This window comes from Pelobates fuscus, chromosome 9 (genome assembly GCF_036172605.1).
Source record: "Pelobates fuscus isolate aPelFus1 chromosome 9, aPelFus1.pri, whole genome shotgun sequence".
Classification (NCBI taxonomy): Eukaryota; Metazoa; Chordata; class Amphibia; order Anura; family Pelobatidae; genus Pelobates; species Pelobates fuscus.
The window spans coordinates 100826751-100850678 of NC_086325.1; the positions used below are offsets into that span (position 1 = coordinate 100826751).

Consider the following 23928-nt stretch of genomic DNA (forward strand, 5'->3'; position numbering starts at 1 on the left):
GTGTGTGTGTGTGTATGGATCAGTCTGTGTGTGTGTGTGTGTGTGTATGGATCAGTCTGTGTGTAGGGGGGGGGCTCAGTCTGTGTGTGTATGGATCAGTCTGTGTGTAGCGGGGGGGGGTCAGTCTGTGTGTATGGATCAGTCAGTGTGTGTGTATGGATCAGTGTGTGTGTATGGATCAGTGTGTGTGTATGGATCAGTGTGTGTGTATGGATCAGTGTGTGTGTGTATGGATCAGTCTGTGTGTGTGTGTGTGTGTATGGATCAGTCTGTGTGTGTGTGTGTATGGATCAGTCTGTGTGTGTGTGTGTGTATGGATCAGTCTGTGTGTGTGTATGGATCAGTGTGTGTGTATGGATCAGTGTGTGTGTATGGATCAGTCTGTGTGTATGGATCAGTGTGTGTGGATCAGTCTGTGTGTGTGTGTGTGTGGATCAGTCTGTGTGTGTGTGTGTGTGTGGATCAGTCTGTGTGTGTGTGTGTGTATGGATCAGTCTGTGTGTGTGTGTGTGTGTGTGTATGGATCAGTCTGTGTGTGTGTGTGTGTGTGTGTGCGTATGGATCAGTCTGTGTGCGTATGGATCTGTGTGTGTGTGTGTGCGTGCGTATGGATCTGTGTGCGTATGGATCTGTGTGTGTATGGATCTGTGTGTGTGTGTGTGCGTATGGATCTGTGTGTGTATGGATCAGTTTGTGTGTGTGTGTGTATGGATCAGTCTGTGTATGGATCAGTTTGTGTGTGTGTGTGTATGGATCAGTCTGTGTGTGTATGGATCAGTCTGTGTGTGTGTGTATGGATCAGTCTGTGTGTGTGTGTATGGATCAGTCTGTGTGTGTGTGTATGGATCAGTCTGTGTGTGTGTATGGATCAGTCTGTGTGTGTGTATGGATCAGTCTGTGTGTGTGTATGGATCAGTCTGTGTGTGTGTATGGATCAGTCTGTGTCTGTGTGTGTGTATGGATCAGTCTGTGTCTGTGTGTGTGTATGGATCAGTCTGTGTGTGTGTGTGTGTGTGGATCAGTCTGTGTGTGTGTGTGTGTGGATCAGTCTGTGTGTGTGTGTGGATCAGTCTGTGTGTGTGTGTGGATCAGTCTGTGTGTGTGTGTGTGTGTGTATGGATCAGTTTGTGTGTGTGTGTGTGTGTGTATGGATCAGTTTGTGTGTGTGTGTGTGGATCAGTCTGTGTGTGTGTGTATGGATCAGTCTGTGTGTAGGGGGGGCTCAGTCTGTGTGTGTATGGATCAGTCTGTGTGTAGGGGGGGGGGGTCAGTCTGTGTGTGTGTGTGTGTGGATCAGTCTGTGTGTGTGTGTGTGTATGGATCAGTCTGTGTGTGTGTGTGTGTGTGTGTGGATCAGTCTGTGTGTGTGTGTAGGGGGGGGTGTCAGTCTGTATATGTATGGGTCAGTCTGTGTGTGTGTGGGGGGGGGGCAGTCTGTGAGTGTATGGGTCAGCCAGTGAGAGTATGGGTGTGGGTGGGGGGGGGGGGGGTCAGTCTGTGTAAGGGAGCAGTCTGTGTGTGGGGGGCAGAGTGTGTATGGGTCTTTCTGTGTATGGGTCTTTCTGTGTATGAGTCTTTCTGTGTATGGGTATGGGTATGGGTATGGGTGTGTATGTCTGTCTGTGTATGGGTCTGTGTATGTATGTGTATGGGTCTGTGTATGTATGTGTATGGGTCTGTCTGTGTATGTGTATGGGTCAGTCACTGTAAGTGCTTGAGCTCCAAGAGACAGAACTCTCATCTCGTGACCCCCCTGTACCCGATGGATAGGCAGCCTTCTCAACCACCATCGATCTGATTGGGACACCCCCTCCCTGCAAGGTAAGATGAGGGAAAGGGGAATACAGTAATCATTTTTTTTTTTTTTTTTTTTTTTTTTAATAAACAATTATTAAAGTTAAAATTTTAAAGCTGTTCACTGTCCCACTCTCTACACCCCCTGAACACAGTACACCCTCACACATCATCTCTTCACCCACATACCTTTATCCCCACAAACACATGCATACATGCTTTACCCCCTTACACACCATATCATATATATATATATATATATATATATATATATATATATATATATATATATATATAATTATAGGCACCCAGACAACTTCACCACTTCATCTTAATGAAGTGGTCTGGGTGCCAGGTCACTCTAGTGTTAACCCTGCAGCTGTAAACATAGCAGTTGGGGGGAGCCCGGCGCTGGAGAAAGGTAAGTGTTTGTTTCTAACCCCTTCAACTTTAATCTAGCACCCTCTCATGTCAACCGTTTATTTGTCTCCAAGATCCTCAGCTCCTTTGTGGTAGATACTCAGAGTAGATGGCTTCCTGTGGAGCAGTAGATGTAGTGAAGAGAGAAGGAATAAGGGGGCTCTTCTTCAACAAATTAATCATACTTTAACAGTACCTACAGAAGAGTAATAACCTCAACTTCCAATGATGCCAAACCAGAGCGGGATGCATCTTTACTGTGTATATACTGTCTGTGGAGGATTCAGGTAAAGGCCACACCAAGCCATATCTGCGTTTGTTGCAGCGACACACAAGACAAAGACAGCCATGATTTACCAATGAGATACAAATCCTGATATTTCTATAACTTACCTTGTGTCCTATAAAACATGTGCTGGGCTATTTTTGTGCTGCCTGGGCCTGTGTGTAGCAAGGTCTGCACCTTCGTCATGGCTGTCCCTTCTTTTGGGCTTTCTGCCTCTTAGTACACAACTACGCATAGCTGAACAAGATGCCCTACCATCCCTGTTAATGTCTGGATTATTCAAATTTCCAATGATTAGTCTTAACCAGATATGCAACCTTTTCAACTGAATCTTTAAATTATTTTTTTCTTGAAGCATGGGTAAGATATGAAAAGAGAGAAGTCAAGATCCAAAATAGAATTTAGTTTAAATATATCATGGAAACTTGGACCCCAGGAATAAAATGGTTCATTGAGAATGCAAGCTAATGTTCTATGGTTTTCCTGTGTGAACATGACAATGCATTTTTAATGTGAATTACTGCTGATGTGGATGTTTAGTTACAAGACTAACATGAATTTAATTTTTTCAAAACTTGCTGTAAACGCGGGATACAATTGGATTTTTTTTTTTAATTGTTTGTTTTTTTGTTTTTGTTTTTCCTGCAAGATGACTGCTTGATTTAGAGCTGTGATCACAATAATCACAGAGTGCTCAAAAATGAAACAAGCATTTCTTTGTTTGCTTCAGAGCTGATATAAGAGTTTAAAGCACTGAAACTGGATGAGCACATCATTTGGCCACCAAGCATGTGATGTGTTATCTTGCAGGGAAATAGAAAGTTTAGGCTGATTCAAACAACAAAAAGAGCAAAGGTTTAGTGGGTTCTATGTCCCTGGCCACCAACAAAGCTATTTGATGCAAAATTTAAACATTTCAACCTGAGTAACTATGGTCCGTTTGACCCCATTTTTATTCTGGTTAGATAGTTATTTCAAATTCAAGTGTGAAATAGTAGAATATGTTATTATGGGAAAGTGTGAAATGATTTTCAGACAACTAGATAAGGCTTATCTGCTTTGCTCTCACTGTTTAAATATTTTTGAAGATTTCCAATAAGAGTAGGTGTAATACAAATAGAGAGTCTAAGCGATTCGCTGAAATTGTACTGCAGTGAGCAAACAGTGACACATAGCAGCGATATTCAATATATGAGTGCTACTGCCCTGAAGAAAAAAACTATAGTGCCTGTATGCATCTGTTCACATAAAAACATTACCTATTAATATTATCAGGTCAGTAAAAAAAATGCACAAATACGTAAAATGTACTCGCTGTAATTTTAGCTCTCCAGCTATCTTTCATTACTCATGTATAGATCGATCCTGCCACAGAAAGGAAAAAAGAAGAGGCGTGTATGTTAAACTAAATATGCATATGCAATTGCAAGCTAGTATTGCCTAACATAGGTTTAAAAAGACAGCTTTTACCAACTCTGCATGTCTATTAGTCATGATGTCTATTAGTCATAAGAGGCACTTACTTTGATACTACAAATGTTTCGATTTTTTTTTTTTTTTTTTTTTTTTTTTATATATATTAAATCAACTCTGTCACCTACGGGGACTGTGAATATTTTGTGCAGACGCCCAAAGCTGCCATAACCAGTTTAAATTTGGAGGCTGGCAGGGTGAACCTAAAGGTAGATATAATTCCTTGACCTTTTCCCTAGTGGGTGATACCATTTTATTTCTTCACCTCCTAGTGCTTTATCCAACAGGAGCAGCGTTAGTGTTGTACTCTGGCATATGAGAGAGGGTTCAAGGCATTTAGACAGGGATATATGGAGGAGGCCGTGAAGTCGTCCATAGAACAACTCTCATGAACACTCGCAGAACAAGCCTTATTCCTACAGCCATCACTAGCAACTGCTGTGGGAATTGACAAAAGTTAGTGATAGAAGCTCTGACTAAAGTCAACTTTTATCACATTCGGGTTTATAACTGCTACCTCTTTTAGCCATACTGTTTGTAACCTTTCACCTTTATGTATTCTCCAATATGTTTTTTTGTTTTGTTTTGGTTGTTTTTTACAACCAGCCTTACTCTGTAATTAGCTTGCTTACTTACCAATGCACATGCCTATAATGACTTATTTCTATGAATTCTGCCTATTCCACCACCCTTTCTTTTATTGATACACTTACTAAAATGTTTGCATTTTTGGCTCTATTTCTGTCCCTCTCTTACACCCACCCTCCCCTAGCTTCTCTCATCATGTATAGATAGAATCTCACACATGATTGTAGCCTGCAGATACAGCAGCTACATTGTCTTAACCCCTTACACTCCAACCTCAATCTTAACCCTAGTTTTTCTTTTTCAAATCACCTTTTTATACATACCTTACAAGCAGAGCCAAATCAAGGTTGCCCAGGGCTCTAGGCAGGGTGCCAGATTGGAGGGGGGGGGGGGCGGGGTTGAGTGTGTCTGTGTATCTTGCATTATGTGCCAGCAGGGCCGCCCTTTGAGGTGTGCGAGCAGTTGGTCACTCACAGTTAAGTATTAAAAGTGTAAAGCAAGTCAAGTGCAATGCTGTTTGCCATTTGACTTGGAAATTATGAGAGAGAACAGCGGCCGGTCACAAGGAATCGACTTATAAAGGAAGAGGTCTGGAGCGCGGAGGAGGAGCCTGGGGGCGCGACGCCACGTACTTGTGTGACATCGACGTGCTCTGCTTTAATAGGGAGCTTTCTGAGTATAAATTACATTATTAGTAAATGTAATTTACCTAAAATTTCTCAGAACAGAAATCGCCACATCCCCACCCATACAATTCAAGTGTCCCCTCTTTGTCCATTTAAAAAATTGAGAGGTATGCTTTATCCTCCCTCCAAATAATACACCACTGCATCTCCTCTCCTTGCTAGCTTTATCCTCCCTCCAAATAATACACCACTGCATCTCCTCTCCTTGCTAGCTTTATCCTCCCTCCAAATAATACACCACTGCATCTCCTCTCCTTGCTAGCTTTATCCTCCCTCCAAATAATACACCCCTGCATCTCCTCTTCTTGCTAGCTTTATCCTCCCTCCAAATAATACACCACTGCATCTCCTCTCCTTGCTAGCTTTATCCTCCCTCCAAATAATACACCCCTGCATCTCCTCTTCTTGCTAGCTTTATCCTCCCTCCAAATAATACACCACTGCATCTCCTCTCCTTGCTAGCTTTATCCTCCCTCCAAATAATACACCACTGCATCTCCTCTCCTTGCTAGCTTTATCCTCCCTCCAAATAATACACCACTGCATCTCCTCTCCTTGCTAGCTTTATCCTCCCTCCAAATAATACACCACTGCATCTCCTCTCCTTGCTAGCTTTATCCTCCCTCCAAATAATACACCACTGCATCTCCTCTCCTTGCTAGCTTTATCCTCCCTCCAAATAATACACCACTGCATCTCCTCTCCTTGCTAGCTTTATCCTCCCTCCAAATAATACACCACTGCATCTCCTCTCCTTGCTAGCTTTATCCTCCCTCCAAATAATACACCACTGCATCTCCTCTCCTTGCTAGCTTTATCCTCCCTCCAAATAATACACCACTGCATCTCCTCTCCTTGCTAGCTTTATCCTCCCTCCAAATAATACACCATTGCATCTCCTCTCCTTGCTAGCTTTATCCTCCCTCCAAATAATACACCACTGCATCTCCTCTCCTTGCTACCTGACCTGACCAAACTCTACCTCAAAATCACTCCTTGCCTCTGCTTACCCCACCCACCTAAAAATCTTCATAGATATTTCTCTCTCTTCTAGCAGCTAGTGATATTTATCCCACCCATGGTGGGAGCACATCCAATGCGTACACCAGTGATGGCTAACATTTTTGAGCCTGAGTGCCCAAACCGCAATACAAACAAACTTTTCTGAAGTAATATTCCGGCCTGAAGTCATATCCCGGCTCCCGGCATCACTAAGTGGTGCACGAGGGAGCTGAGCAGTAAGAGTTCAGGCTAAAGCACTCCCTCGCCGCAAGCCCGCAAACGCCTGCCTGCCTGACGCCTGCCCTGACGCCTGCCTCAGGGGGTGCCCAAAGGTGGCCAGCCGGCCAGCTCTTGGGCCCCCCCAGGACATGATACCAACAAGGCAGTGCTGCACAAGGCAAACGCCTTGTTAGCCTCATGGTGAATACACCGTTGGGAACCCTACCGGCAACCTATGGCTGTGTGCCCACAGAGAGGACTCGGTATGCCAGCTGTGGCACGCGTGCCATAGGTTCGCCATCACTGGTTTACACTAAGCCATCTCAAAAACATATCAATCTTGCCTAAGTATACTGTAATTTATCGTCCTCTACCACAGTTCAGTGTGCACTCTCCACTAATCTGCAAACTCTCCGTTTACCCAACTCAACCCTCGCCTACTGTAGTTGTACAATTCCACCCTCTGCACTGAGCTAGATAACACATTCTTCATGTTCTAGCAGTCTGAAAGCATTCGATATTGCGGCTCCTGGGACACTGAGAGAGATTGCAGGCTATCAATCCAAAAACAAAAGGGCTATAAATTAATGTAATGATGGCATGGCAACAGACTCTTAACCCCTATCAAACGGTTCTCTTTGGCTGTTCTTTGGTATTAGCCAGCTCCATGTACCCTCTGCATTTAATAAGCCTTGTTTACAGAATGCCATGTATGCTAGTAGATTGGCAGGCAATTGCACCCTCTTCATCGTGCCAAAGTCTCCTGACCCTCACATTGGGAAAATGATTAATTTCACTGGCTATCCCCAGTTATTTTTTTATTTACCTTTTTATTTACAAAGTAATTGGTTTTATTTGTTTAGTTTGGTCAATTTGGAGAACGGTAATTATACTATAGTCACTCTATTCACGCATACAGACTGCTTTGTATTGCTGCTATAAATCCCGATATTGTTAGATAACCTTATTAGTGTTAGAACAGTCTGAGTACACAGACAAGCTTTACACACACACAGCGTTGCCTTGGTATCATGAAAACAAACAAACATACTGAACCTCATACAGAAGTTATAAAGATATAGTACTTAATGCTCAAACTGAACGGAACAATAACAAAAGGTAATAGGTTAAGTGTGACTTGAATACAATTCATTGTACAGTGCTATGAAACTTGCTGGCGCTATATAAATAATATTATAATAATTCATTAATGACACTGGCAAAGTATCAGCAAGCATTAATATTACATTGTACCAATAAAAGTACATGCCTATAATCTGGGACTCCAGGTACCATACACACTACAGCTCATTCCAGAAACCAGAAGCTCATGAGGCTGGGCCAGTACTCCCCTGCATGGCTGGGTTAGCCCAGTGCGATGCTTTCCAGCAACACAGGATGCAAATCGGGTCCCAGTTACATTGTACAACCACCCAGGGCCGTCTTTAACGCGGGGCAAACAGGCAGCTGCCCTAGGCCCAGTGACTTCTGGGGGCCGAAAGCAGCAGCCCTGTGGGCCCCTGCTTCCCTCAAGAATCCCCACCATTGCCACCAGCCAGGGTCCCACACACTAAGTAGGCCCACCTGGTGGCCCATGTACTTAGGTCCACCCGGTGGGCTTGTTATTAGCAGGGACCCATGCTTTTCGCCAGCCGTCTAGGAGGAAGAGACAGTCGCGAGTCACTTCCTCCCATAAAGAGAGGAGTCGTGCGGGAGGGGGTAGAAGGAGCTGCGCTGGAGGGAGGAGGAGAAGGAGCCAGTGAGTTACTCCTATCAGCCTCAGGCACCACACTGGACTCCTAAATAAATATATATATATATATATATATATATATATATGAAAAAACAGGGGGTTGGTTGCACTCACCAGAACATGCTTAAATTGGGTGCTGCTGTAACTAAATCCCCATTATTTTTTACCTAGATTAGGTGTTTTTAATAAAACTTACAAAATCAGCATCAAAGTTACTGTTTAGTAGATAGGGAGTGCGCTGTATTTTCATTTTTTTGCTGTATGTATTGGCCCCCAGCAGCACCCAATTTAAGCATGTTCTGGCGAGTGCAACCAACCCCCTGTTTTTTCATATATATTTATGTATTGAGGAGTGTAGCCAGCTCCTTGGTTCTGCACCCCTCCCTGTCACAGGTGCCTCATCCCAGGATCCTATTTGGCCTTGTACTGCAGAGAACTCGAGATGGAAGGATTTCCCCAAGTGAGTAGTTCATTTAGCAGACAGTTGTCAGTTAGAGTAGGACCTGCCAAAGATGGGGTACATTGGCGTTGTGGCAGGCTTATGCAATGTATGATCATATAATGTAACTAAATCCCCATTATTTTTTGCCTAGATTAGGTGTTTTTACTAAAACTTACAAAATCAGCATCAAAGTAGCTGTTTAGTAGATATGGAGTGTGCTGTATTTTAATTTTTTACTGTATGTGTATATGTCAGTATGTCTTTCAGTGTGTGTATCTGTGTGTGTCAGTATGTCTGTCAGTGTATCTGTATGTTGTCAGTGTATTTATCTGTATGTAGTCTGTGTGTGTGTCAGATTCACATACACATGTACATACACTGACTGTCAGTGTATGTGTGTGTGCCAGTATGTTTGTCAGTGTATGTGTGTCTGTCAGTATGTCTGTCAGTGTATGTATCAGTATGTCTACCAGTGTATGTGTCTGTGTTCGTATGTCTGACAGTGTATGTGTATGTGTATCTGTATGTGTGTGTGCATCTTTGTGTGTATCTGTATGTTATCAGTGTGTGTATCTGTAGTATCTGTATGTAGTCAGTGTGTATACCTGTGTGTCTGAGCATCTGCATATGTGTCAGGTTGTGTATCTGTTTGTTTGTATCTGCGTCAGTTTGTACATATGTACATGTACATATGTACATCTCAGCATTGATACACCAACACTACATACAAATACACCATTGCATTCAAACTTCACTACATACAAACACACGCCTACATTGAAACATCAACACTACATACACACACACACACACACACACACACATTTTGGTGTTAAATACCAATAATATATAAGCCCACCCCTACATTCAAAAACCAACACTACACATAAATGCATGCTTGCATTCAAACGCCACATACAAACACACCCCTACATTCACACAAACATACTCCATACAAAAACATGCTTACATTCAAAGACACCAATATGGCTCAGTGCTAAATACAACCCTGCAAGTATGGGAAAATGGTAGCGCCCCAGCTGTCAAAGCATTGTTGGAGTTGCACGACAGATATGGATCAACCTTCTGGCCACCCTTGCGGTTGGGGGGGCCAAAAAAATTCTTGCACCAGGGCTATTTCTACTTCAGTCCATCATTGTGTTGGGGTGGAGGGCTTGATTACATGCCAGGGAGTGAGGGGGAAGTGCAGGGGGCCCAAGCAAATGCTTGCCCAGGGTCCATTCAATATTAAAGACGGCCCTGCAGCCACCTAAGTGTTATAATTCATGCATTATTGGCCATATGATAATTTTTCACCAGTGCATTCCTGGCACCATGACTCCTACAGTGCAGTGGATATGGTGCTTGAAATGTTTATTTTTTTTAAATGGACATAAGGCCTATACAGTGTTCTCTACCCCTTAAATGATCTTACAAATCAGAGTACACTGAACGAGCAAGTAAATTATAAAAATATAGGGTTATTCACTAAATTGAGAATTGTTGGGTAAGCTAGAAAGTAGTTTTCTGGGTGTTTATATACCAAATAGTGAGATGATATTAACCCCTTATAAAACACGTGTATATACTTGCAATTCTGTAAGTATACACTGGTGGTATCTGCAAATAGGAGACAAAAAGAAAACCAGAAAGCACTCCTGGTGCTATAAAGTTACAAAAAAAACAAATATGTATAAAAAAAACTCTGTAGGTATTGAACTCACAAGTTGAGAGTGGTAATAGCCCCACTCAAAGCTATAATGCACAGGGAGGATCAGTCCCCAAAGTATGTGGGATCCAACAGATGCTCTGGTGACCCGGGATACAGGTAAACGAAACTCCTTTATTTCAAGCCTTAAAAACACATATAGCAGCAAAATAAGTCCACCGTCTGCTCACCAGCCCTCTGGTAGTAAAGGACATTTAGGATGTAGCTGCCGTCCATCTCCTTCCAATCGTGGTGGTCTCGTCGGTGTGCAAGCTTCAAACACTTCCGTGTTCCTGGTCCGTGGTCCTGTGGTCCCGTGACGTAGTAGAACTAGTTCATAAAGGGGACAAAATAGGAATCTAATCAGAAATTAAAACATACCTCACACTACTCAATAAGAAAAACTACTTGCATAAAAAAAAATCACGTATCCAAGATATACATAACATCTACATGTTAACCAAGGAACCTATATTAATTTCCCCATTACCATACCAGGCTACAAAAAAAGGGGAAGATTATCTAACTCAAAACTTAAAAATAGTCTCACATCAAAATGCAAATATGAGCTTCTCATGTATGTTAAAAAGCTGAAGGTGTGTGAGAAAACAGAAAAATAGAAAAAAATATATGAATATATCAATAAGAATAACAATGAAAAAATATATAAAAATATTTAAAAAATTAAAAACGGTAGTTAAAAGCGGCAAAATCATGCAATAAATAATTAAAACCATGCAAAGTAAACAGGACTAAACACATATATATATATATATATATATATATATATATATATATATATATATATATAGATGAATGAAAAAGCCAGCACTCTAGGACTTGTGAAAAAAAACTTTATTGTGCAGCCGAGCACCAGGCAACATCAGAAGGGATAGCTGGAGTGCAAAATTGTTTGGTATTATATATATATGTGTATGTATGTATGAGAGGTGTCTAGAAACCAAAAAAAACACTATAAAAGTAAAACAATACTGAAAATATCTATATATTATAAAAAGTTACACAATTCAAAATCCTAGTTAAGACCGGACTGGGCTAAAGTCTCTAGTTGGAAAATCCATTGCATCTCCTCCTGTCTGATCTTCCGAATAAAATCACCTCCTCTCCAATCTTTAGATACCTGTTTAATCCCAGAACATTCCAGACCACTTGGGTCCTGCCCATGTACCTTTTTAAAATGTTCAGAGACACTGTGACACTCCACACCTCTTTTAATATTATTAATATGCTCTCTGATCCTTATGTGGAGAGGATGTGTCGTCCTCCCCACGTATTGTAATCTACAGGGACATTTCAGTAGATAATATATCACTTTATTACTATGACAGGTAATGTGTTCTTTAATTGTCCTTTCTACCTTAAATTTTAATTCTGGTTTCCCATTGATTTTTTTTTGTGTGTTTTTACATGCAGAGCACATCTTACATTTAAAGAAGCCTTTGGGGCGTCCTAAAAAAAAAAGTGTCTAGTGGTCTATATATCCTTACTTCGTAAAAACTATGAACTAAAGTATTCCTGAGATTTGGAGCACCTCGAAAAGTAATCTTTTACTTAGATGGTAGTATTTCAAGTGAGCAAAGCAACCTGCTTTGCTCACTTGAAGCTGGATCTTGGTCTTGGGAGGACAGCGAGACCCTAACCATGCTGGGGTGGTTAGTTGAATTTATTGTGGTTATGGTGATCCAGTGCAATGCTTATGGTACTCAAAGATTACGAAGAAGCAGCGATTGACGGAGATACACTGCTCGTTTGAGAGCCCCAGGAGGAAGGGCAGAAACGTGCCGCGGGACCAGGAACACGGAAGTGTTTGAAGCTTGCACACCGGCGAGACCAGCCACGATTGGAAGGAGAAGGACGGCGGTTACATCCTAACTTCCTTCACTACCAGAGGGCTGGTGAGCAGACAGTGGACTTATTTTGCTTCGATATGTGTTTTTAAGGCTTGAAATAAAGGAGTTTTTTTTTCCTATATCCCAGGTCACCAGAGCATCTGTTGGATCCCACCACGTACTCGTGGTACACGTGGGGCTATTACCACTCTCAACTTGCGAGTTCAATACCTACAGAGGTTTTATACATATTTGGTTTGTTTTTTTGTAACTTTATTGCACTCAGGGCCGGATTAACATAGGGGCTGATGGAGCTGCAGCTCCAGGCAGCTTCTGGATATATTCTCCAGGTTGTATTAATTACATGCTCATTTGAAGGTGTTTTCCACTTTTTTTCTCTGGTTTATCACTTTGGGTGTCTGTGAGGTTCACCAGGAACCCCTTCAATTTGGCAGATTAATTAATTTTAGCTGGTATACTACTGCTTTTCTCCCATGGAATAGGCCCATTGGTTTAAAAAAAAAAAAAAAATTTTTTTTTTTTACACACTACTCTTAGGGTTGCCAGGTATTTCTCATGTATTTCTTAGGGTTGCCAGGTATTTCTCAGAAGTATTTCTCAGGTATTTGAGGCTGCTTAGCCGGTGCCGGTATTGCAGTAATATCGGCAATACAAATGTCTGTCTCAGTATAAACATAGATTATTCTGCAATACCAGCGCCGGCCAGTAGGGGTCGCTGTTTGTGTGGAGAGAGGCAGTGATAAGAAGTTACGGCATCTCCCTCCGTGCCTCTCTCTACTCACTGATCCACGGGGGAGCAGCTCTGCACAGAGAGTCCAGACAGCAGCTCCGAGACATGGGGACGCTGAGACATTGGGACACTGGGGAACATGGGGACCCTGAGCATGGACGTCCGCAGGAATTTTTCCGTGGGGGGGCATAATTGTAATGACATCCATGCTTGGCCCCTTTTTGACAGGTCATGAAAGGGAAGGAGCATAGTCATTTTCACATAAAGCAAGGATGAATAGCGTTTTCACAACTATGGTGTCAGGAATATATGTTTGTATTCCTGACACTATAGTGTTCCTTTCATCAAATTACAGGAACATTCTGGTCACCATAACAACTTTATCTAAATGAAAATGCTGGCATGCAAGGAGGCCCCTGGGTGCTCTTTCTTTGAAGGGGTGAAACCGCTCTCAAATGGTTTACCCCCAAAGACTTCCTTCAGCTCCAGATCTCCAGGTCGCTCAGTGGTATTCGACTTCTGAAACAGAGTGTCAGGAAGTGCAGATTGACGTTGGGCATGGGTGCCGTTGATTGTCTAGAGTGGTCAGCTGACACTCTAAGCCAATCACTAGTTCCCGATTCATAAAAATGTTTTACGTTTTTATGAATGGGGAGCTACTGATTGGCTTAGAGTGCTAGCTGACCCATCTAGCCAATCAGCGGCACCCCTACCCAGCGGCCCTCTGTGTTTCCTGACACTCAGAAGTGTCTTCTGAGGCTCCTTCTGCTCCTTTACCTTTCTGCTACTTTCTGCTTATTTTGCGCCCTTCTGCTCCTTTCTCTTTCTGATCCCTTTCTGCTCCTTGATGGCCCTTCCTGCTCCTTGATGGCCCTTCCTGCTCCTTGATGGCCCTTCCTGCTTCTTGCAGACCCTTCCTGCTTCTTACTGCCCTTCCTGCTTCTTACTGCCCTTCCTGCTTCTTACTGCCCTTCCTGCTTCTTTCTGCCCCTTCCAGCTTCTTGCAGCCCCTTGCTGGTCCTTTCTGTTCCTTCTGATTCTTCCTGCTCCTTGCTGCCCCTTCCTGCTCCTTGCTGCCCCTTCCTGCTCCTTGCAGACCCTTCCTGCTCCTTGCAGACCCTTCCTGCTCCTTGCAGACCCTTCCTGCTCCTTGCAGACCCTTCCTGCTCCTTGCAGACCCTTCCTGCTCCTTGCAGACCCTTCCTGCTCCTTGCAGACCCTTCCTGCTCCTTGCAGACTCTTCCTGCTTTTTGCAGACTCTTCCTGCTTTTTGCAGACCCTTCCTACTCCTTTCTGCCCCTTCTTTATCCTTGCTGCCCCTTCTTTATCCTTGCTGCCCCTTCCTACTCCTAGCAGACCCTTACTACTCCTTGCTGACCCTTTCTACTCCTTGCAGACCCTTTCTACTCCTTGCTGACCCCGCCTGCTCCTTGCTGCCCCTTCCTACTCCATGCTGCCCCTTCCTACGCCATGCTGCCCCTTCCTGCTCCTTGCAGACCCTTCCTGCTCCTTGCAGACCCTTCCTGCTCCTTGCAGACCCTTCCTGCACCTTGCAGACCCTTCCTGCTCCTTGCTGCCCCTTCCTGCTCCTTGCTGCCTCTTCCTACTCCTTGCTGACCCCTTTTGCTCCTTGCAGACCCTTCCTACTTCTTGGTGTCCCCTCCTGCTCCTTGCAGATCTTCCTGCTGCCCCTTTCTACTCCTTGCTGACCCCTCCTGCTTCTTGCTGCTCCTTCTACTTTACCCTCCTGCTCCTTGAAAACCTTTCGACCCCTTCCTACTTCTTGCTGCCCTTTTCTATTCCTTGCTGACCCCTCCTGCCCCTTGCAGAACCTTTCTGCTCCTTCTACTTTACCTTCCTCTATGCGGTCTCCCCCACCCCCATCCCTCACCTTCCTGCTCTGTAGGCTGCCTCTGTGCTGCTCCCCTGCAGTTTCAGTCATGAGAGAGAGGCAGGGATAAGCTGTAGCTTCCTGCCTTTCTCCATTCACAGCGCCACCTACTGGCCAGTGCTGGTATTGCACTGTATTCTCACACTAAAACGAAAAATAGCAGCACAAGCTGAAAAATCGTGGGGGGGGGGGGGCAAGTACCCCCCTTTACCCCCCCCCATTCGGATGCCCATGACCCTGAGACACTAGGGACACAGTGGCCCCATGTCTCCCAGTGGCCCCTAGTCTGTGGCCCCATGTCTCCCAGCCACTGTCCCTAGTGGCTCAGTGGCCCCATGTCTCCCAGTGTCCCCATGTCTCTAAGTGACCCTAGTGTCCTAGTGACATCAGGACACTGGAAGACATGAGGACACAGACTCTAAGGGACACTGGGAGACATGGGGATACAAACACTAGGGGACACTGGGCGACATGTCCCCATGTCTCCCAGCCAGTGTCCCTAGTATCTCAGTATCCCCATGTGTCCCTGGTGTCTCTCAGTGTCTGTAGTGTGCCAGTGTCCCTAATGTCTCAGTGTTCCCTAGACTCCCAAAGTCCCCTAGTCTCCCAATGTCTCTGTGTCCCCATGTTTCCTAGTGTCTCAGTGTCCCCTAGTATAAAAGAAAAAATCTCAGGCACTCACTGTGATAGATTTAGGCAGGTTTATTGGACACCCAGTGTCTCTGTGCCCATAGTGTCTGTGTCCCCTAGTATAAAAGAAAAAAATCTCAGGCACTCACTGTGATAGCTTTAAGCAGGTTTATTGGACACTGCAACATTTTGACCTGTACCCAGGTTTTTATCAAGTCTCCAGGGTCCCCTATATATCACAGTGTCTCAGTGCCCCATGTCTCCCCGTGTCCCCTCGTGTCTGTCACCCAGTGTCCCCAAGAGTCTCAGATTTCCCAGGTCTCACAGTGTTCCCTAGTATCTGTGTCCCCATGTCTCCCAGTGTCCCAATGTCTCTCAATGTCCCCTAGTGACATGGGGACACTGGGAGACATGAGGACACAAACACTAAGGGACTGGAAGACATAGGGACACAGACATTCCCCCTTTTTGTGTATGTTCGCCCTTTCGGCCGTTCTGGTTATGTGATTTGTGTCAGTAGCCCACCCTTTTACCGCATCCATAGACTTCCTGCTTTACTGGACACTGCTGTTAGGGGGTATGGGTTTACTTGAAAGATGAAAGCATGAGATTAGCAAAGGGTATGTGTTTTCTCATAGTTGCATCCTATGAGTTTCCCTACAGCATCATCTCCATCAGATACATGATGCTTAGGAGGTAGGACTGTTTTAGTGTTTTTGGTCAATAAGATTTTGTAATTAGGCCCATCATAATTATCAGCACCAGGCCCACTGGGCTCTTAATCTGGCCCTGATTGCACTAGGAGTGCTTTCTGTGTTTCATTTTGTCTCCTATTTGCAGATAGCACCAGTGTATACATACGGAATTGCAAGTATGTACATACGTGTTATATTATGGGTTAATATCATCTCACTATTTGGTATATAAACACCCAGAGTGCAATTTTGCTACATAGTGTCACTAAGGGTGTTCTTATAAATGCTGCGCACCAGCACTTTTCTTGTTTTACTGTTTGAATCTTATTACCAAGATCTGAAAGCGGGTTGCTGCAAACCATATTGAACTTTGTTTAATGTATTGTTAGTTTTTGCGCCATATTATTTATATAGACGCGTGTAAACTAGAAAGCAGACCAGAAGAGTTCCATACTGGCTACTTGGCAAAAAAAAGGATTGAAAATTTTACAGTCCTCTTTTATATTCACCGGGATAAACACAGCTATTTTATACAGAGCACTTTCTAAACTTTTGGCCTTGTAGTCATCCCCCACATTCACCACACATGATTGCAGTATGATTATGGGAACGGAAGTAAGAAACTTACTGAAATAAAGTTAAAGTTGTAAACCACAAGCTGTTAGCTGACAGTGTTGCAGAGTCAGACTATGATAAAGAAACAACTGGCTGCGCACTCGTAGGTAATTTTTACAAATATTTTTCATTGCAAAAAGCAGTATTTATAGGGGTACTGATGCCTAACAAAAGTAATCACACTTTAATTTGTATGAGGTTAACGACTATTGCATAAGCAATCCGAAAAAAAAAAAAAAAGGAAGCAAAATAAAAAAAAACAATACACAGGGAGGAATGTAGGTGGGGTATATAAACAGGTGAATAGATAAAAGCTGGAGGCAAGTTGTGTTGGCACTTACATACCTTTTGTTCCTAATTAAAATTTACAGAAGCTGCATTCACCCCTTGATGACAGAGATGGTACATTATAATCCCTGGTCATGATATCATGGGATTTGCCAAACCCTATGTCAGGACTCAGGAAGGGGTTAATACGTTTGCTATGTACAGGTTCAGTACCTGCCCTGCCTTCCTTTCCTGGTTTCTGAAAGGAGTGGGAGAGGCTAGACAGGGAGACCATCAAAGGGTTAGCTCTAGCTGGCTTGCTGGGCTGTGTGTGTGGCTATATTAGGCAATGGTTACTCAGGAATGGGTCACAGTCTACACACTAACCTCTGGGAAGAAAAGGGAGATTGAACAGGAGGAATACCAGAGAAAGGAACTCGCAAAATGGAATGGGAGGTACAAACACCGGTAATAAGGTGAGACGGTTCTTGCAACATGTATCATTCTGTGTGTTCTAAACTTATTAGAGACAGACACAGCACAGCCTGCTTACTCCATGTTCTCTTACATATGGGGTAGAGAGTTACAGCGGCTAGACAAACGCTGGCTTCATTTCAAAGCTTGGTTTGGGTGACGTGTAAATGACTCTATAGTGATGCCAGTAGATTTATTCTAATTTTACCCAACTGCTTGATATCATGGTTAAACACTAGGATTCTTGGGAAGTCTCTTTTTCTTCAAAAAATATTGTTGGTGTTTATTAGTTTGTGGATCTGTTTAATATTCCAGTTCTGACTGTATAATTGATAAATTTGCTCAATAAGACCTGTATAATCTGTATTGTTTGCTTACTTGCCGCACAATGCTTGTTAGTCGTTGAACAGCAGTCCTGTTTAAACAAGGGATTCTTAATTAAACGCTTTTAAAAGCACATCCAAAAAAAAAAAAGTAAATGGAATTTCTAAAAGTTTACAATTCGGAGGGCTCTAGGACCCAGCAGTGCAGATGCACACACCTGCTGTGGGAAATCAGTGGGGATGGACACATGTTATGAGAGACACGTAGTGAAGGAAGCATTAACACACAGACAGACACTAAACAGAATCTGGAGACTGCCTTCTGCAGAGGAGAGAGTTGCATTTCTGTACTGTGTACTTACAGGGAGGGGACAGTGTGTATTGAGAAAGATTTACTGACATTTTTATCTTTTACCAACAGCCTGGAACATCTCTCTGCTTAGGAGGTTCACATCCCCCCTTTGCCTTGTGACATTATGTGTGTGGACACAACTTTAACAAACTGGACAATTACTTTGTGAACATCAAGATCAATATAGAACACCATTCTATATTCTCCTAACATGGTCATATCTCCTGGGAGTTGGCTGCTGGGATCAGTGAAAGAAATTGCTTAGAGTTTAAGTTCTTTAAAAAAAAAACAACAGACAAAGAAAGTCCCCTATGACTCTTCTGTCCTCTCATAGACTCATTATTTTGGAGTACCCTCTCAAGCTTACTCTCTGTGTTCCAGAAACACTTTCATTTTGGTAGAATGGACACAGTGTGTGAGAGTCCTCGGAATCCGAAAGAGGAGCAGAATGGGAACTACACTGCTGTTAGATCTCATACCCATCCACCTATCAGTATCCTAACTTCCACCTTCCTGTTCTGTGCAGAAAATGTGGCTGCGGCAGTAGTAGCTGCAGGGTACAGCTATACAGAAGATGCAGTATGGATGTCCCTGACTATCGTCTTCATGTTGGTCCCTTCTGTCATGGTGCAGCTGACACTAACATTCATCCACCGAGACCTTGGGAGGGATCGCCCCCTTATTCTCTTAATGCATCTGCTTCAACTTGGACCTCTGATCAGGTATAGTGAGTGACACTAAATCTAAATATTATGTTTATTGGCAAAAAGTCCTCACTATCACACTCTCAGGACTTTTTGTTTTCTTTTCAATTTTTCTTAGAATCTTTTATTGCTCAAAAATGTAAAAAAAAAAATCAATGTTTCAGTTTTGCCAATCAAACATTAATGAGGATATAGCTTGTGTAATAACATGAATGTTTTATTACACAAGCTCTGTCCTGATGAGTTTGGCAAACGTTGATTTTATTTTTGAGCAATAAAAGTTATATTGGGGAGGGGGAGTAGTCCTGGGAGTGCTATCCGGATTTATGAATATCATTCAGGGGTTTAGATACTAAACTTGACAACTATGGAACACAAATATGACTACATTTATTCTACAATCGCCAACCTGGGAGTGTAGCTTTGTTAAAGAATTTTCCAAGATTAGCTAGTTTTGCCTAAATTTAAAGGGACACTCTAGTCACGGAAACAACTTTAGCTCAATGATACAGTTTTGGTGTATAGAGCATGCCCCTCCAGCCTCACTGCCATTTAGGAATGAAATCCCTTTGTTTATGAACCCTAGTCACACCTCCCTGCATGTGACTTGCACAGCCTTCCTAAACACTTCCTGTAAAGAGACATCTAAAGTTTATCCTTTATTGCAAGTTCTGTTTAATTTAGATGTTCTTATACCCTGCTATGTTAATAGCTTGCTAGACCCGGCAAGAGCCTCATGTATGTGATTAAAGGGACACTATAGTCACTTGAACAACTACAGCTTAATGTAGTTGTTCAGGTATGATCTATAGCTCCCTGCAGGCAATCTAATGTAAACACTGTATTTTCAGAGAAAATACAGTGTTTACATTGATTGATAGGAATACCTCCAGTGGCTGTCACTCAGACGGCCACCAGAGGGACTTCCTATCATGCAGGGCCCTAAAAAGGCCCTGTACACGTCGGACGTATTAAAATACGTCTGACGTGTGCAGGAGAGAGAAGGCACTGTGTGCGCGCCTTCTCTCTCCAGCCTGTCAGCAGAGGAGGGGGGTGGGCAAAGACCACGAGCTGAGCGGTAGTGCGCTCAGGATTCATGAATGCCGCCCTCTGAAGTATGTGCGCCAGGGGTGTATTTGCCGCGAGGCAAACAAGGCATTTGCCTTGGGCGGCATTTTCCAGGGGGCGGCAAAAAAAGCCGCCCCCAAACGCCCAGGGCAAATGCCTTGTTAGCCTTGCGGCTAACAGACACCCTGGGCTGGTGGCTGCTGGGCGGGCGGGCGGCTGGCGAGGGAGCACTTCCTCTGAGCTGTCTGCTCAGCTCCCTCGCGCGCCGCACAGTGAGGCTGGGAGCCGGAATATGACGTCACATTCCGGCTCCGCCTCCCAGCCTCACTCTGCGGCGCGCGAGGGAGCTGAGCAGACAGCTCAGAGGAAGTGCTCCCTCGCCAGCAACCAGCCCAGCAGCCCGACCGGCAGCCCCACTAGACCCCAGGGAGAGGGAGAACCCCCCCCAGCATTCCCAAAGGTAAGGAGGCTGGGGGGGTAAATTAAAAAAAAAAAAAATGAGTTAATGTGAGTGAGTGTGTCTGTTAGTGTGTGTGTGTGTGTGTGTGTCTGACTGTGTGTGTCTGTTAGTGTGTGAGTGTGTCTGTTAGTGTGTGTGTGTGTGTGTGTGTGTCTGACTGTGTGTCTGTTAGTGTGTGAGTGTGTCTGTTAGTGTGTGAGTGTGTCTGTTAGTGTGTGTGAGTGTGTCTGTTAGTGAGTGTGAGTGTGTCTGTTTGTCTGTTAGAGTGTGTGTGTGTGAGAGTGTGTCTGTTAGAGTGTGTGTGTGTCTGACTGTGTGTGTCTGTTAGTGTGTGTATGTCAGTGTGTGTGAGTGTGTCTGTTAGTGAGTGTGTGAGTGTGTCTGTTAGCAGCTAACAGACACACTCACACACTCACTAACAGACACACTCACTAACAGACACACTCACACTCACTAACAGACACACTCATACACTCACACACACACACTGACAGATACGCATCCATTAGCTAACAGTTAGCTAATGGATGCGTATCTGTCAGTGTGTGTGTATTTAGAAGGCGGGGGAAGGGTTGGGTGGGGGTGGCGGGGGGGGGGGGTGGGGGTGGGGGTGAGGGGGGCGCCTGAGTTTTGTCCTGCCTAGGGCAGCACAAAACCAGGATACACCCCTGATGTGCGCATGTGTGGCGAAGCCGCGCATGCGTACAAGGGAGCAATGACGCTTCCAAATGGAAGCGTCTGATTGCTCCCTGCTCTTGCCCGCCTATTTCGTCATTTTGACAAAATAGGGGGTGCGGCTTCACGAGGCTCCCGGCGCTGGAACCAGGTGAGTAAAGAGGCTTGGCTGGAGAGTCCCTTTAAAGTTCAATTTACAGAGCAAGAAATACAATTGTAAAGGTAAAGTACATCTGATTTAAATGTGAAACCAGTTTTTTTTTTTTGTTTTTTTTTCCCCAATAATGCAGGCTTTGTGTCATTCATAGCCAGGGGCGGTGTGACAAGGGCTGCATTAACAGAAACACAGTGATTTAACTCCTAAATGGTAGTGAATTGAACAGTACAACCTGAGAGGCATGATCTATATATACACTAAAACTGCTTCATTAAAGGACCACTCTAGGCACCCAGACCACTTCAGCTTAATGAAGTGGTCTGGGTGCCAGGTCCATCTAGGGTTAACCCATTTTTTTATAAACATAGCAGTTTCAGAGAAAATGCCATGTTTATAAATGGGTTAAGCCTTCCCCCAAATCCTCTAGTGGCTGTCTCATTGACAGCCGCTAGAGGCGCTTGCGTGATTCTCACTGTGAAAATCACAGTGAGAGCATGCAAGCGTCCATAGGAAAGCATTCATAATGCTTTCCTATGTGACCGGCTGAATGCGCGCGCAGCTCTTGCTGAGCGTGCGCATTCAGCCGATGGGGCGGAACGGAGGAGGATCGGAGGCAGAGAGCTCCCCGCCCAGCGCTGGAAAAAGGTACGTTTTACCCCTTTTCCCCTTTCCAGAGCCGGGCGGGAGGGGGACCCTGAGGGTGGGGGCACCCTCAGGGCACTATAGTGCCAGGAAAACGAGTGTTTTCCTGGCACTATAGTGGTCCTTTAAGCTAAAGTTGTTTCGGTGACTATAGTGTTCCTTTCAATGTTTTTCAGTTTGCTGCAGTTTGGAGTGAAGTAAATGAACCTTTTTAGTTTATCTGACTTGCAGGTTCTCATAATGAAAGCACTGTTATTCACAAAAATGTACTACACAGGAGGATTACTGTATTTAAAGGCTATGCATTGCTTCCCAGACTTACAATGTTCGTTTGGTTTATTCTCACTGATGTAATAACTGTAAGCTATATATAGGTTTTGTCCATCTGTCTCAACATAAGTAAGGTAGGCAAACCTAAACTGTTTCATAATATGTTGCTTGCTGTTCAAAGTGATTGATACACTAGTCTTTAAAGACATCATTGCAGCTGTCAACCGTGAATGCTGGTTATGCTTTATTTAAGTTGTAGTGACAGGTATGCTCACTAACATATGTTGCTGTATGTCCTTGCATTGCTAACATTGGTTGCACCAAATACCTTAGAATGAACAACTTCTATATCTACAGGTTATCTAGTGTCCAAGGAATGAGCCTAACCGTCACACCTTTATTAAATCAAATTAACCAGCAGGCCTGTTTTGAATTCAGATGTAGGCCAATCATATTGCTCCCTTTGCAATGTGTTTCCCCTGCCAATCTCAGTAAGGCTCATGTCTTCAATAGAACATTAGCAGTTTTATCATTTTTACCTTCTTTCCTTACAACCTTGCAAGAGCTAGTATTGTCCTAAAACCTAAGCTGTGATCACCATTAAGAATACACAACACTATAAGATCTAAGCTCAAAAAGGCAAACAAAGTAGAGGGAGGGTGGGGTAGGTCAAACTGTCACTCCCTGAGGTGATCAGACAAGGGGAAACCTGCCTGGAATGTTTCAAACAGTTACCACCCCTACCCTAAGAGTAATTATTGTGTTTTGGCCTTGCTGTAAGTGAATTGCAAACCTAAGGTGTTCCCTTATTATTGTTTTTCATTATTGGCATTTATATAGCACCAACAGAATCCGTAGCTCTTTGAAATATTATAAGAGGGGGGATTTAACTATAAATAGTTCAATTACAAGAAAACTTACAGGAACGATAGGTTGAAGAGGACCCTGCTCAAACAAGCTTAAGACTATAGGATTCTTCACAATTCTTGCATAACTTTCATTGGGTGTAGAGCAGAAGTGTATGAGGCCTGAACATTGGTGTGAGAAGCTTAAATCAAAGTAAGGAAACATACTGTTTTTTTTTTTTTTGTCTGAATTTCTATGACCAAATAAGACTGACAAATGAGCTTCAGGCATTGACCACAGCTTTATTAACAAAAGCAACCAGCACGGAACATTAAAGGAACACTATAGGGTCAGGACCCGATAGTATTAAAACCATAACCTATCTCCTACCCCCTTGCCTCCCTAAGTATAATAAAATCTTACTTGTATTTAAGGCCGCTGCCTCTGCCTACTTGGCTGATATAATCCAAAGTGCTTATGTGCGCCAATCACAATGCTTTTCCATAAAGAGGCTGGAGACACTGTATGGCAGTCACACTGTGCAGCACTGCCCCAGGAAGCACCTCTAGCAGCCATCTGAGGAGTGGCCAGTGGAGTTATCGCTAGGCTCTAATGTAAACACTGCATTTTCTCTGAAAAAACTGTGTATACTGCAAAAGCCTGAAGAGAATGATTATGCTCACCAGAACAAATACAATAATCTGTAGCTGTTGAAAAGACAGCAGGTATTACCCACCATAATAAAAGGGGGTACCCCAACCACCATTACCACTTCTGTTTTAAAGTGGTCATGGTGGTTGGAGTCTGTATGTGCAGCTTTTTTTTTTTTTTTTTTGTATGAAACACTGCCCATAGGTGTAATCTGGTTGGCTAATGTCAATCTATGC

At 43.7% G+C, this 23928-nt stretch overlaps 2 protein-coding genes across 3 annotated transcripts in view; one reads left to right on the top strand and one right to left on the bottom strand.

Moving 5' to 3' along the window:
• The window catches only part of ARL13A (ADP ribosylation factor like GTPase 13A), a 70350-nt gene extending 53120 nt beyond the window's left edge, over positions 1–17230 (bottom strand). The window contains exon 1 of one of the 2 annotated variants that reach the window (XM_063431022.1): positions 17149–17230. The gene's annotated coding sequence lies outside the window, so the exon portion shown is untranslated. Of the gene's footprint in view, positions 1–4884; positions 4929–17148 lie in introns of those variants that run through there. The other variant, XM_063431021.1, reaches the window with a different exon arrangement.
• A 1233-nt stretch (positions 17231–18463) lies between these two features.
• XKRX (XK related X-linked) overlaps positions 18464–23928 on the top strand; it is a 47460-nt gene continuing 41995 nt past the window's right edge. Inside the window, exon 1 of the mRNA XM_063432228.1 lies at positions 18464–18941. Coding sequence (XP_063288298.1) covers positions 18622–18941 — 320 coding nt within the window. The 5' untranslated portion in view covers positions 18464–18621. The remainder of the gene's footprint in view (positions 18942–23928) is intronic.